At 40.1% G+C, this 15,967-nt stretch overlaps 1 protein-coding gene across 1 annotated transcript in view; it reads left to right on the top strand.

The window, feature by feature from the left end:
* Positions 1 to 15,967, top strand: part of LOC123312827 (nose resistant to fluoxetine protein 6-like) — a 73,188-nt gene that overhangs the window by 30,565 nt on the left and 26,656 nt on the right. The window contains exon 5 of the mRNA XM_044897342.1: positions 2,116 to 2,309. Coding sequence (XP_044753277.1) covers positions 2,116 to 2,309 — 194 coding nt within the window. The remainder of the gene's footprint in view (positions 1 to 2,115; positions 2,310 to 15,967) is intronic.

Below are 15,967 nucleotides of genomic sequence, written 5' to 3'. Positions count from 1 at the left end.
TTCTAAGATGAGTTTTTTTTTTAACTTGTGATGATAGTTTGATGTCTGAAGTATGATATAACGAAAGGTTTAACGGCATACAGACGGCAATTGAATTCTGAAAAAAGTACCACTCAGAGCAGGATTCGAACCTACGACCCTCCGATTACCGGTCAGGTACTCTCCCAACTGATCTACCCAGGCAGACGTGAGGATCCATCTGCATTGTCTGGAAACCACTATCCTCAGAATTCTGAAGATAGCTCAGTCGGGAGAGTACTTGACAGGCAAGCTGAGACTCGTAGGAGGTCTTCGCATTGTCAATCGCAGATGATACGAAGTTCGAATGGGACCTAATCTGCATTAGACCTATTTCGAAGTAGTCTCTGCCACAAGGATTTTTTGTTTCTGATCAAATTCAGAATATTTTGACTTATGCAAGGATTGACCTGGATAGTCCCTGTTTTAGTGAATTTTGAAAGCGACTCGATTATATTAATAAAGCTGTTAGACAGAATATTGACATCATCACATCATATCACTGCGTCATAGTTTATTGCTGTGAATGTGCGGGTGTCTCGACACAGACTATTCGAAAAATTCACCTGAAACTTCGTGTACCGGACAGCATCATCAGCTACGACCCTGATTCGAATTAAGTGCTTGTGACAGGTTTTATATTGTTATTTCCAAGATTAATGTTGCTTGGTGTAGATATTTGACATTGCTTAGTACGAAAAAGTATTAAACTTGTTTTTGATTAATTTATTGTCAGCTTATTCAACAATTGGCAAACCAATTGTTGGTGTTAACAAGGCAGCCTTTTGTTTTTTCAATAATATCTGTTAAATTGGGTCCAGAAATCAATATATTGGTGTCGTCAACTAAATTTGTGATTGAATATAAAGACGATGATAGGTCATTTATATAGATTATAAAAAGTAACGGTACCGCTATGCTTCCTTGTGTGATACCTACATCACTGTTACATATATCAGATTTTATATTATTTTCAACAATAACCTGTTGCTGCCTTTCCGAAAGAAATGATCCAATCCAAGCAGTAGCATTATCGCTTATACCTTACTTTTCAAGTTTGAACAAACGGATATTCTGATCTACACAGTCATATGCCCTACTCAGATCTATAAAAAGACCAAGTGACATGTTCTTATTCTCTAAGTTGTCTAAAATTACATTGATGAACTGATAAATTACCGTATTGGTATATCTGCCTCTCAAGTATCCATGTTGGAATTCGGAAAAAAGGTTATGTTGATTCATGAACCTGAGTATTCTAGAACTCATGACCAACTCAAAAATTATTGAGAACGCTGGTAAAAGACAAATAGGTCTATAGTTGTTGAGGTCATTTAAGTTACCTTTCTTGAATAATGGTTTGATCAAAGCATGCTTCAGTTGCGTTGAATATTTCATTGAATTATTTATTATGTGGGAGAGTACAGCGGCGAGTGAACTGATTGACAATTTTAAAAGACTTACCGGTATATCATTGTACCCACGACAGTGTTTGTTTTTCAGCTGGTTAGATAAGCCAATCAATTCATCAATGCTCACAGGTTTGAGGAACATAAATTTGTCATTTTCTCCAAGATTATTTACGAAGGGAATTGACTTTTGACTCATATGGATATTTTTTATAACTCTTATAAAATGTTCATTGAAGTCATTCGATAACTTTATAGGATCTTCACAAACAATATTTTCTTGAGTTATAGTCTTTTCTTTTATTACACGACATATAGTCCACATGGATTTTAATTCGCAATCAGATCTTTTGATTCTGTCCTCATATAATTTACTTTCCTCTGAGTTCAATAGAATATCATAATCTCTTTTCAATTTATTGTATTGTGATTGGAATGAAACGTCAAATTCAGATATTAACTTTAAGTTGTCTAACTGTTGTTTGATTTTCTGCACGGTAGGATTATTTTTGTAATTAGACAAAAATTTTTAATTAGAAAAACCTATTTTTAACAACATTCCTATCCTTCAATTCAATGTTGAAGTCACCTGCAATGAAGATGGTGCTATTAGAATCGATTCTCTCAACTAGAATTTTCTCCATGATCCATGATGATCAGTTCATTGAAAATAATTTTTTTTTTACAGAACCTTATCATGACGTACTTGTGGCATTTTCTTTCTACACTAACGGAAAAAAGCTATGTCAAACATCAAGAAACCCAAGTCAGTTGTTATGCTTGAATGGCTTGAAAACATTGAGTATTATATGGGTTATAGCAGGACATACATATGGTTCTATTGTGGAGGCTTCAATAGATAATTATTTGGACCTTATACCTGTGAGTTATGAAATATATACATACATATCAATTATTATTAGTGAATATTATGCGAAAACCTCATTCAAATTGTGAGAGTAACAGTGTGTCAATTTGAAAAGGTACCTCAACATCTCGGCCCCTTCGGAATCGGAAATACACCTTTTATAAGGTGTATTTCCGATCAATTTGTATCAACCATGTGCGCGGGATGACATGAATTCCCAGATCTCTCAAATGAGAAGTGTCAGTGACACTTTGTGTTGAATTTAACGCGATTGCCTTTTCGGAAATACCATACACTAGATTTTTGTGTTAGTACAAAAAATCAATGAAAAAGTGTTGAATGATTAGGGTAGCAAGAGTTCCAATGATTCATGAAAAAGATTGATTCCAGTAGAGTTTCTCGAAACATAAGGGTTATGTTTGAAAATGGGTCATATTTTGGTCTACACGATGAAAAACAATATTTTGATGATGATGGGTTTAAATCGGTGGATAGTTTTAATTATAACGAACTATTTTTTTTGACAATTTTATTGAATACATATATACACACATTTCAATATTGCACATGGATAAAAAGAAAGAATAGAGTAAAATACAAATGACTACTCTGTTGAAAAAACATTTCTAGTTTGAACTAAGGACATTGGGACAATACAAAATACTTCATTGAAAATAAAGGAATAAAAATAAAATTATTTCTGGCAATTCAAGTATATGATTTGATCTAGAATTTTGGGATTCATCCTATTCCTCCTTGAATTTGTGAGTTGCCCTGTTTTTGAAAAAATTCTTTCTGATGGAACTGAAGTTCCAGGGACACACAAATATTTTGTTGCTAATTCGTATAATTCAGGCAATATCAATTCGTGCTTACTCCAAAATTCTAAAGGACCTTTTTGTCTTTGTAATGGTGGCATTTCTAAATATTGCCTAATTGAAAGTGCAACCATTGACGATGGAGTCGAGAAGGTTTTAATTTCCGATATTTTTTTATCAAAATGAGACCAGATGTCACTACTCGCCTTTTTTTCTCTTCCGTTTTGACTCCAGTTGAAAGGGATCGTTGGGGTGATGGAAGTTATTATTATTATTATTATTATTATTAATGCAGTAAGAGCTGAGGCTTAGCCTTTGTAGCTCAGAATACAAATATAAATATGTACAGAAAAAAAAAATACAGGCAGTACAGTGAATATGCAGGCAGTACAGTGAATATTATAAACTATATGAAGAAACACAAACAGGTAAACACAGAAAAAAGCACCACAGAAGAAGAGTCAGCAAAAGCACAACCATGTTGGTTGGAAGAGACCGATATGCATCATATCCGTTTTTGAAACTGTTCACGCTTGTCGCACCCACAACATCCGCTGGCAGTCTGTTCCAGGCCGTGAAGATTCTATTAGAAAAAAAAGTTTGCCTTTGGGTAGTCTTAAATTTTTCTTTCATCAATTTGAACATGTGCCCTCGTAGGTTGTTAGTGTTACGGGTAAATAAGGATGTTAGGTCGACTCCCATCACATCGTTCATAATTCTATAGGCGAATATAAGATCACCTCTGAGTCGACGCTCCTCGAAAGAGGTCAAACCAAAGACACGCAATCTTTCCTCGTAGCTAGGTCGATTGCGACCATAGCAAATACGCGTTGCCCACCGCTGCACTGCCTCCAACTGATTCACGTCTGTCCGCAGGTTAGGACACCAGGCTGGGCCAGCAAATTCAAGAATCGGCCTTATGTAGGTTTTGTATATATTACAGCAGACAGTAGGGGAACAGCCACGGAAACATTTTGACATCGCGAAAACGAGGCTTCTAGCCTTCGAAGTGATCTTCGCTACATGTTGGGACCAGCTCAAATCGGACGTTATCGTCAGTCCCAAATCCTCATGTGCCTCCGTGGTGGCGAGTGGACACCCACCAAGGAAATACGGGCGCCTCGGGTTCCCCCTTCCAATGTGTAGGACAACGCATTTTTCAGGATTGAGATCGAGCAGCCAATCCATTGACCAGCGCGATAGAGCATCCAAGTCCGACTGCAGCAGGGAATAATGAGACAAAGGGTTGTTGTAGATCTTAGTGTCATCCGCAAACTGCGAACAGGGTGATATCAAAATATGGGGTAAGTCGGCGACGTATATCAAAAAAAGAAGGGGACCCAAAACCGATCCCTGCGGTACGCCGCTGGCAACAGATCTGGTTTTAGAGTAACAATCGGACACCCTGACGGAAAATGTTCTGTTTTGCAGAAAAGCGGAGATCCATAGTAGTAAATCACCTCTGATTCCAAAGTGCTCGAGCTTAAATAGGAGGCGCCTGTAAGGAACTCGGTCGAAAGCTCTCGAGAAGTCCAAATAAACGACATCAGTTGGAATGCCGCCATCTAAAGCCCTCGTCCATTCATTAATAGTCTCTAAAAGGTTGGTGAGAACGGAACGGCCCGGTAAAAAACCATGCTGAGTACTGGGCAGGATGTTATTTGAAAGTAGAAATTTTATCATCTCGTTCATTATCAGGCGCTCACAAATTTTTGAACATACAGATGTTAAACTGATCGGACGATAGTTATCAGGAGATAGTTTATCGCCTTTTTTGAAGATAGGCGTTACTGATGCTTGCAACCATTGAGACGGCAATCTATGAGAGCGGAAAGACTCCGTGAAAATCATCGCCAGCGGAACACACAAGGAGGCAGCACACCTCCTCAGAACCGCCGCGCTAATGCCATCCATACCAGGAGATGAGTCAACCCTCAGGACACGAAGCTGCGCCAACACAGCCTCGGGAGTGAACTGGACCGAACTCAAGCAATCACTACAACGGTCACATCCAATAGCAGGCATTGGACCATCCGGCTCAGCCGTGAAGGAGGCAGCGAATGATTCGGCAAATACCTCAGCTGATCCCCCACATCCCTCGATGGTTACACCATCCCTAGTTCTCACAAGCGGCACAGATGACTTGGTCCTGAAGAAGGAGCGGACGTATTTAAAGAAACTCTTTCTATTCTTGGAGGACACCAATCTTTCTTCATACTCTCTCTTAGCAACATCAATCTTGTCCGACAACCGATTCGCGTATCTACGGTGATCATCGTAGTTTTCGGGTCGCCTGCACCTCCTGTACCTCCGCCATAATCTACGCTTATGCTTGATCATTTCACGGATACTGCTGTTAATCCATGGACAGGATGAATTATCGTGGAAAAGCTTTGATCTAGTATTGTCTTTGAGCGCCGACTGTACAACGTGAGCGAAGTCATTCCACATCGCCGAAACATCCAAACCCACGAACCGCTCCGTCCAATCAATGTCAGAGATCGAAGTGTTCACCCCCGCGTAATTGATGACATCGATCTTTTTCCTGCTGCTCACCTGGGTGGATGTATTAAACTGAATTTTAGCTTGGAGGGTGACATGATCCAATTTTCCAAAAGGCGGAAAGTAATCAATCTGCGCTACAAGGTCGGAATCATTGGTAAGAACAAGGTCCAGCAAAGATGGTTGCTGCCCCGATCGATATCTCGTAGGTCTATCCACCAGCTGGAGCAGACCCAGATCACAGTCCCCGGCAAGAAATACGTTTCTCCTCTCTGCAAGCTGTTTAATGTGCTCAACCAGCGTGATATCACCAGTACAAGCTCGTGGGCGGTATACACATCCAAATGTGATAGCAAAGTCCTTAAATTTAATATCGACGAATAAGTTGTCAATGCCTGGCGCGTTTACAGAAGATACGGAAATGGTGGATGCGCCAATAATATCCTCTCCAACATACACGCACACACCGTCATGTCCAATCGTCGTGGCACAATCACTGCGATAGAGCATGTAGTTTGGTATACTCACAGATGAATCCGGTATACCGGAGTGAAGCCATGTCTCGGTTACAAGAATTAAGGTAGGATTGTGCACCTGAACGAAGGCGAGTAGCTCACGGTATTTAGAGCATAATGATTGTACATTAGAATAGATTACTGTCCACTCGCACAGTGAACAGGGTGATTTTTTGGCTTCGTGACAGAATCTTTGGTTACAATAGCTGGCTCCCCTCGAAGATACTTAATGGTAAGGTCTTTCTCCCCAGCTTGTTCCCTCTCCCTGAGTTCAACGCGCAACGATTCTAAATGTTTGCGCTGCAGCGGTGTTTTATCATCGGAAAGTATGCAACCCTTGAAAGAATCGCTATTCAAGAGTTTTTTCTTATTTCGCAACAGGGAATTAACGATCTCAGGATTAGATAAGGATACTTTCAGCATCCGAGGGGGGGCAGCTGGTCGCGTTTTACCCAAACGCGTGGTCAACACAACCCAAAAGATCGGTAGCCACATCACTATCATTGGATGACTCCGGAAGATTTTTGGCGGTATGTGCTGGGGTGAGTTCACGCCATTTGAAGAATGGCGTGCTCTTGGGGTGATTGTTTCGTCCCACTGCTAGGGTCGGACTCATCAGGTAGGTTAATGAACCCTAGCAGCTACCTACGACAATCGCCGAAACAGCGTAGTTTGTGCCTGCTATAAACGCCGGTTACGTCGAGGGTATAGAGTGTTGCGTCGCCGGTGGCGCCATCGTTTGGCGTATGCTGCACCGCAATAGACGTATAATCTACCCTGTGATCGCAACCGTCGTGCGCAGTGATGCCATCGTTTGGCTACCCTTGGTACCATCATGGTGAGATGAAGTATTCTTCTACCATGGGTACAACTACGCCGCCACAACACTCCCCCACCAGCGGCGCTGACTGGGGAAGCGATGCGATACGGTAGGCAGGGTACCGCCGTTTACGGAGATGGGAAAGGGCGTCTAGAGTAGCGTCAGAAATACCAGAGATGGGAGCGTGCATTGTGAGCGAGCTATTGTCTCAACCGGTCTGGCCTTCTGGGATACGTCGTTAAGACGGCCCTCCCTCATCACGTCGGGGTCACCACTTTGGCGGTATGTGCTGGGGTGAGTTCACGCCATTTGAAGAATGGCGTGCTCTTGGGGTGATTGTTTCGTCCCACTGCTAGGGTCGGACTCATCAGGTAGGTTAATGAACCCTAGCAGCTACCTAGCATTCATTATCTCGATGCGTTGATATTTGCTCTTTGTTTTGGCTGATTTGACGTTCAATATCAACATAGGCTATTTGACCCATTTCTGACCTATTGTTTTTGACGTTTGTTTGATTAGGTCTGGGAGTTGGTAGTCCTAGTGTTCCTAGAGCTGTCGTAGCTGTCTTTTCTGTGTAGGTTCCTTAATTATTCTCTTCTGTCGTAGTGTTCTGTCCATGTTTGAGTTTCTTACTATCTTGTCTTTGTTCTTGATTGCCTGTTATTTCTCCTTTGTTTACGGTTTTAACTTCACTTGAATTTTTGTTTTTTATGATTTCCTGATCTTGTATTTTTATTTTATCAATGAGCAGAGCATTATTCTTCATCAGTATTTTGTCCTTTTCTTGTGATTCCTTCAGTAATTCCCTGAGGTATGTTACTTCAATGTTCAAGATATTGTTATTCTTTTGTAGTTGTCCAATTTCTCTCGCCATTTTGTTGACATTGGCTTCTTCGTGTTTGCAAATTGTGTATTTTTGAATTGCAGCCTGTTCTATACATTTGGGATGGAAGTTTTCCAAGCATTTATAGCACTTGACTGGTTTCACCACCTTTTTTCTGCATTGGATGCATTTAAATTCGCTTTCTTTACTACTTTTGACAGAGTCACTTTCACTTGCGCCATCTTGGCCCGCCATCGTAATAATAAAGGGTGTTTCAAATTACGCGGTTTTTTTTTTAAATAAATAAAACACATAATTTTCAATCGTTTTCAAAAACTTTTTATTGGTAATTGAAATATCAGTTATGACATTTATGTACGAAAAATAGTATTTGCCAAATGGCCTCCTCTTGCAGCTCTACAGACGTTTACTCTTTTGTTTAAATTTTCGATGAAATCTCACTAATGACACGAATAATTTCATTCTTTAGTTCAGGAATCGATTGTGGATTATTCTTATAGACCTGGATTTTCACATAACCCCAAAAAAAATAGTCCAACGATGTCAAATCACATGGTCTTGGTGGGCAATTGACATCAGCGTTTCTGAGATTATTCGTCCAGGAAATTATTGTTCCAATAAATCAATTGTGTCATTTTTAAAGTGAGGTGTAGCGCCATCCTGTTGAAACCAAATGTCCTCTTTATCAATATTCATTAATTCAGGTCACAAAAATTCGATTATCATCGAACCGGTCTCATGAAATTTCTTAAGAATTCGACCAACAGTGCTTTCAGATGGACGATTATGTAAACTATAAAATTCACGTAATTTTCCAAAAACACTTTTCACAGAATGCTGATTTTCATGAAATAATTTAACAATTTTAACGCATTGTTTTATCGTGTTCGAAGCCATTTTTATAAATGTCGTACATCATACATTACATACATTACATCATACATTCAAGAAATACAAAAGAATACCAAGATCTAAGAATTGGAATGAATTTAAGACAATGCGTAGTATAGTTAAAGATAAGATGAGATAAAACAAGCTTATGGTGATTTTGTTCGTAGCTCTGAGATGGATTTAGCCAGTAATCCATCGAAATTCTGGTCATTCCTTCGGAGGACGAGGCCTAGCTCTCGTTTGCCTGGTGTTATATTTGACAAGGATGAAATGCGGTATGGCAGACCGAAAGACATAGTTGATGCCCTAGCTGTATATTTTGGTAGTGTGTATGATGAGACATCTGATGTGGTTTTCGATTGTCACAACGAGTGTGTTGATCAGAATTTGATTCATGTCGACTCTGTTAGTGTGCAGGACATTCTTTTTGCGTCCAAAACTGAGTGCAAAGTATAGAGCTGGTCTTTATGAAATCCCGAGTTTTATAGTGAAAGACTGCATTCGTGTGTTCGCCACCCCATTGTGCCATATTTTTAATGTAGTGATTAAGACAAAGATATATACAAAAGTTTGGAAGATTGCCAAAATTGTACCTGTATTGAAAAGGGGTGATCCAGCACTTGTCAGCAATTATAGACCTCTTTCTAATTTGTGATGTTCATTTTCCAATAGAGCATCCGGATGATAATTGTAATAAGGAACCTTTTTCGGACTTAGAAGTTGGTATTTTAGTGCCAATTCTTGGTGAAGAATCTTGGCAACACTAATTTACTGCTTTCGCTGATTCTTTGATGACCCTCTCACCGTGGGGGGGGCCTGATTATCAGAGGTAGTGGGTTGTTTCAGAAAAGTTAGGGAGTACTTGCAAAGCTGTGACATGGGAAACTTTATCATATCCTATTACTTTCTTTTCTATACTTTTGTTTGCTGGTTTATTACTACCCCTAACGACTGACGCAAAGTATCTGGCATTGTTGTTTACAGATGTTGAAGGTCCAGGAGGATTAGTTTTTGAGAACCCAAAGGGAAGAGATCCCGACTGAGGTCAGGTGGCAATGTTTGCTTCATATAGCAAAACATTATGTAGAGCCATAATTTCGCGCAGTTTTTGTTACCTAATGTATTCTTTGCAATTCTGTTTATTGGACAAGTGAGGGGATTGACAATGGATACATTTTGGGGATCCTTCGCAGTCTGTTTCCGTTTCGTGTGAGCATCCACAGGGGTTATACTTGAAAGTGCCACGACATTGATCCTTGTTCTAAATCGAGGGTGTTATGATTTTGTTATTAAAGAGTAGTGGACTGTATGAAAAGATGATTGAGTTGGAGATGGTATAAAAACATTTATTGAATATCGTTCACAATCATAAAATGATTATGTCACCTGCATGAAGCTAATACAGAGAAAGCAAACTAATATTAACAACATCTATAGACTCAGAGAGACATTATTCAACTAAAAACAAGAGATGGTCCAGAGCAGTTCAAATGAGAAGTCACTTGATGTCAGACTTAGACGTTGAGGAATAAATTCAATATTAACACAACGGTTACACAGTGATAGAGCAATCAATTGAAAATTGATTGCGAGAGCCTCTTCATTCCATCAGAAAACGCGAAGGTTAGAATACTGAATTTTAAAGAGAAGACGCGAGAGTACAGAGAAATAGGCCAGAGGTGAAATTGCAATGTCTAAGTCTGATCATCAACGAGAAATCGATACATTAAACAAGAGTTGATCAATAAGTATAATGTAAGTATGAGCAGAACAATAGTCGCACAAAATAAATGAGAACCACAAAAGTAATGAATTTGAGAAGCACTAGAATAGTAAAAATAATATGATAAGGCCAATGAATTGTAATTAAATGAGAAGCTCAATAATAATTAATTAAATGAAAAGAACAATCATAAGTAATCTGAGAAGAACATAGTGTAATTCATATACATTGTGTTGGTCTTGAAGAGTGCAAAGATTTATCATTGAATCCAACATTTACAGACACGAACTGCTTACAAGTAAGCACGATTAAAACGTTCATCAGAAAAACAGAAGAAACAATTGATAAATTAAGAGAAGTCAAGAAAGTACTGAGTTGAATCACTAATGGTTGATTTTTGAGATGTGCTGAAGGCTGAGAAAACTAACATGTATGTTGAGTCCGATGAATGAATGTGGAAAAGAATCATTGAGAGTACAAATTATAAGGAGTAGATCATACCAAATGAGTGTACATGAGTACTCGAGCAGACTTTCTAGGGTGGAGCCTGGGTCGAGAGTGTATCGAGCAATATCAATGTTCTTTTAACCAAAGTTGAGGTGTTCATTTTTTTATCAATTTCATTCCGAGTCAATCGCTTGACAGGAGAAGACGTGCTACAGTGCTCCTAGTGCTATAAAAGAGAAAGCGGACGAGAAAGTCACAGTGCCGTAAAAGTGAAAGCGGAGGTGAAAGTGCCCACTAACCAAGCTACGGAATATTTGATTCCGTCTGTGAAGTTGTGTAGGTTCTATATTTGTTATCGGAATTTTAATTCGTTAAAGTTTTCAAAGTTGGTGTTCATCCTAAGTGTCCAGAGAATTTTCTCGTTGGTACTGCAGAAAACATCAGGTGAGCTTATTTTTCGTATCTTTCTTTCTGATTATTCTCATAGCGTAGAGAATTTTTGATGAGCCGTTTTGTTTTTATGCATGAGATATATTTTTCTTTTGTCTTGAAAAATTTTATTTCCAATTTCTTTGAGTAGCGAAGTAATTATTAATTAGATTCTAAAATGTCTGACCATTCGGACTGCGAGTCCGTAATGGAAGAAGACGCGCCAGAAATCGCTAATGTCGTGTCCGAACACGATATTTTGAGAGAGGAGAACGCAAGTTTGAAAGCGAGGGTGAATGAGTTAGATAGATGCGTATCTAGCTTAGTTGCTGAGATTAAAAATCTCAGGGAGAGGCTCGAGTTGCAGGAGGGAAATAAGGAAAGTCCTTACTCCAAAGCACTCAAGAAGAACATTATTTTGAAAAATGTCCAAGAAGTGAACTTACCGGTTCAAAAACAGAAGATGGAGGTGGTCAAAACCCCTCAAACCAAAATTTCCCCACCCGCCAAAAGAGTGAGAAAGGATAGCTCCTCGTCAAATGAAGAGGCAAACAAGAAAAGAGTCTTGGAAACCCCAGCTCAAGAGAAAACCACTCCAGTGGAGAGAAAAGAAAAAATTCCCCCAGTTACCCTGAGGGGTACGTCCGAATGGACGTCAATTTCCAACGCGTTAATGCGAAACGGAATAAATTACAGCAGAGCGACTACTGTGAAGGACGGAATTAGGGTCGTTCCACAAACCGCGGAAGACCACAGAAGAATGACGGACTTCCTTCATAAAATAAATAGGGAGTTTTACACTCTTCAACGGGAGGAAGAAAAGAAAATCTATGCGGTAGTGAGATATCTACCGCTGGATGCAGATATCCCGACGATCCTTGACGACCTCAAGGATCAAGGGATCGTCGATGCTGAGGTCATAAGAATGACCTCAAATATAACTAAGAGGCCGATGCCCTTATTGCTGGTTAAAACCCAGAATAAGGGTATCTTCGAGGTGAGAAGGCTCTACAACATGAACTGTGTTGTTGAACCTAAGAGAAGGACGACCGGGCCTGGACAATGTTACCGCTGTCAGCGATATGGACATGCCCAAAGTAAGTGCACTTTTCCATGGAGGTGCGTGAAATGCTCCGGTAATCACAGCTCCAAGGAGTGTACGCTCACCAGGGAGAACGAGGAGCGAAATGCCTCTTGTGTTCTCTGTGGAGAGCAAGGACATCCAGCCAGCTACAAGGGATGTAGCGAATGGAAATTGGTCACTAAAAAGACCAAGAGATCGCCAAGATCGAACCAGACCAGCTCGAGGCCAACACAAAATACACCGAGGCCATCCCCAAACTCTTCAGAAGTGAAGAAACCCCAGGAAACTGCAACCGAAGCAGTCAAAGAGACGAAGAAACCAGAGAAAAAGACGGAAAAGGCAAAAACCGTCAAAAAAGCCGAAACCAGAAAAGGAATTTCTGGAATCACTGAGGAACTGGATAAGTTCACGAAAAACCTCCTCAGCACGATGATGCAGAATCTGGAGAAAGAGATTGAGAAGAAGATGCAGCAAATTATTAAGAATATTTAATGGCTGACACGACGATAAAGAACAATCTCATAATCGTCTCTTGGAACGTCGAAGGATTGAGAGCCCGCAGATCAGAATTCGAAGAACTGATTGAAGAGAAGAGACCGGATGTCATAGCTCTTCAAGAAACGAGACTTAACCCCAACGTTCGGATAGCATTTCCCAATTACGATATTTACAGAAATGATAGACCTAACAGCACAGGTGGCGTTGCTATACTGGCTAGAAAGAATATGGATCACCATTTCGACCAAATATTCAATGGACAAGAAGTAGAAGCAATATCGATTATTGTGAATACTAATCGAGGGCAAGTGAAGATTATTTCAACTTATAAATCACCGGATAAGGACATGCTGGAAGAGGATCTAAAAATGCTACTAGAAGGAAGACACCCGAAAATCATAATTGGTGATCTTAACTGCAAATCGCAGGAATGGAACAGTAGGGTGGAAAATACAAACGGGAGAAGACTGAAGATTTATGCTGAAAAACTTAATGCAGTTGTGATAGGACCTGATATACCGACCTACATACCAAGAGTAAATGGACTACCCGATGTACTGGACATTGTCGTAATGAAAGACATCACTGAAGAAATCAGCATTGATACAATAGAAGACGGAACTTCAGACCACAATCCCATAGAATTCATAGTGGGACATGGCCCAAGAAACGAAGAAGAGACACAAACCAAGGAACGCACAGACTGGAAGAAATATAAGAATTTACTTCAGGAGAAAATCAGGGAAATTCCCCAAATAAACACCCAGGATGAATTAGATGAAGCAGTTGAAAAATTGGAAAATCATATAAAAGAAGCCTATGAAGAAAGCACCAAGAGAATAAGGAAACCAATTCCGAAACATTCACATGGAGATACGCCAAGGGATATAAAGGAACTTATAAAAAAGAACAGAAGACTCAGGAAAATCTACAGAACAACAAAAAGAGAAGAAGACAAGAAGAAACTGAATAAGCATAGTCAGATATTGAAAAATGCTTTAACAGAACTGCGTAATAACAGATGGCACCAGAGATTAAGGGAACTGAATACAATAGATCACTCGGCTTGGAAAATGCAAAAACGCTTACGACGAGAACAGACAGTTATACCTCCACTGCATGGAGCAAACGGAATGGTATATACGAGACTTGAAAAAGCCGAAGCACTTGCCGACACAATTGAGAGAGAAGCCAGAATAAATTACAGAAATGATGATGACAATGAAGATCTAGAAGAAGAAGTGGAGGCAAACGAAGAACTGATGATGGAACCACCGGAAACCGAAATCATTCCAAAACCGGCTTCACCAACAGAAATCAAAGAGATCATAATGAAACTGAAAAACCGGAAAGCACCGGGAGAAGATAGGATAACGAATTATATGTTGAAGAAATTGCCTAGAAAAGGAATAGCAGCCTTGACGAATATAACAAACGGAGTGATGAGGACCGAATACTACCCAAAGAGATGGAAAACTGCAGAAATGATAGTTTTCAACAAGCCTGGAAAGGAACGGAAATTTCCTCAAAATTATAGACCAATCAGCCTACTATCAGCACTAGGAAAAGTCGTCGAGAGGGTTATCGCCAAAAGGCTGAATGAGGAAACAGAAATGTTGAAGATAATCCCACCCGAACAATTTGGATTTCGACGAGAACACTCGACTGAACTCCAATTACTACGGCTCATAGAATACGTCACCGAAGGAATGCAGACCAAACAGGCCACAGGATTAGTTCTGATGGATATCGAGAGAGCTTTTGATAGAGTATGGCACGAAGGCCTAATCTACAAGATGAAAAGAGCAGGATATTCGACCAAGCTATGCAAGATTATAAGGAATTATCTGAGGAATAGAAACTTTTATGTGAAGATAGATGGAGCAACCTCTCAAACCAGACAATTGGAAGCGGGAGTGCCCCAAGGATCGGTACTTGGACCTCTGCTTTACGTAATATACGTTTATGATATCCCGAAGAATGCTAGGAACATGCTCACCTTGTACGCAGATGACACAGGAATAGCGTTCAGACATCGACGCCCAGAGATCATACACCGGAGACTGCAGGAAGCCATAGATGAATTACTCAAATGGTGCATCAAATGGAAAATCCAAATCAATGGAAGAAAGTCTCAAGCAATATTACTGCAAAAGAGAAGATTGAGGATGGAAGAAAACCTTGAAGTTGATGGACAAGAGGTTGAATGGAAAAATGAAGCAACATACCTAGGAGTGACGCTTGACAGAGGACTTACATGGAAAAACCACATCAAATGTGCTGTTGATAAAACAAAAGCCGCAATGAGTAAACTTTATCCACTCATAGGCAGAAGAAGTCATATGAATAAGAACATCAAGTTGACGATGATTAAAACTATTGCGCGACCACAACTCACATATGGATCGGCGGCATGGGGCTTCGCAGCCAAGACCCACATCAAGAGAATACAGGCCACTGAGAATAAACTCCTTAGAATGGCGATGGACGTACCCTGGTTTGTTAGGAACAAACAAATCTACAAGGACTTGGAATGGGAACCAGTTACAGAATTTATGAAGAGAAAGGCGGAAAGGATATTCGACAAAGCCAAACAACATCCAAATGAGGAACTACGAAGATTAGTCGACTACGATCCAACAGAAGAAGCTAGAAGGTCAAGAACCTACCACCGAAGACCGAGAGATCAGTTAAGGATTTAAATGTAACCAAAGAAGAGCTTAACCTATAAAAGCTATAGGCACCATACAACTATCAACACGACTATGATCGTGTGAGAGTCCAGAAACCATAAGAGTCAACTGGTTAATAGGCAAAATGCCCGGAACCTATGAAGAAGCAGTTAAGGGTTTTTAGTGGGTCTCGAGCTCAGAGAGTGAGAATCCCCACTGTTCCCCCTCAGCAGAGGGTGTGTTCGTCTGTTTGCAGATTTTCCCCCTGCTACACCAAAAAAAAAAAAAAAAGTTGAGGTGTTCACATCCTGTTCTCGGGAAAACAGCTACATCCAGGGCCCACCCTGGAGAATATGAGGATTCATTCATCTGAAACTCAACAACAGTAATTAGTCATATGTACAGGGTGGGCAAATTTCAATGTTTTAG

The sequence above is a fragment of the Coccinella septempunctata genome, chromosome 5 (assembly GCF_907165205.1).
Source record: "Coccinella septempunctata chromosome 5, icCocSept1.1, whole genome shotgun sequence".
Taxonomy (NCBI): domain Eukaryota; kingdom Metazoa; phylum Arthropoda; class Insecta; order Coleoptera; family Coccinellidae; genus Coccinella; species Coccinella septempunctata.
Note: the sequence above shows the minus strand (reverse complement) of the source record. Positions and strands in the feature narration are given on the sequence as shown.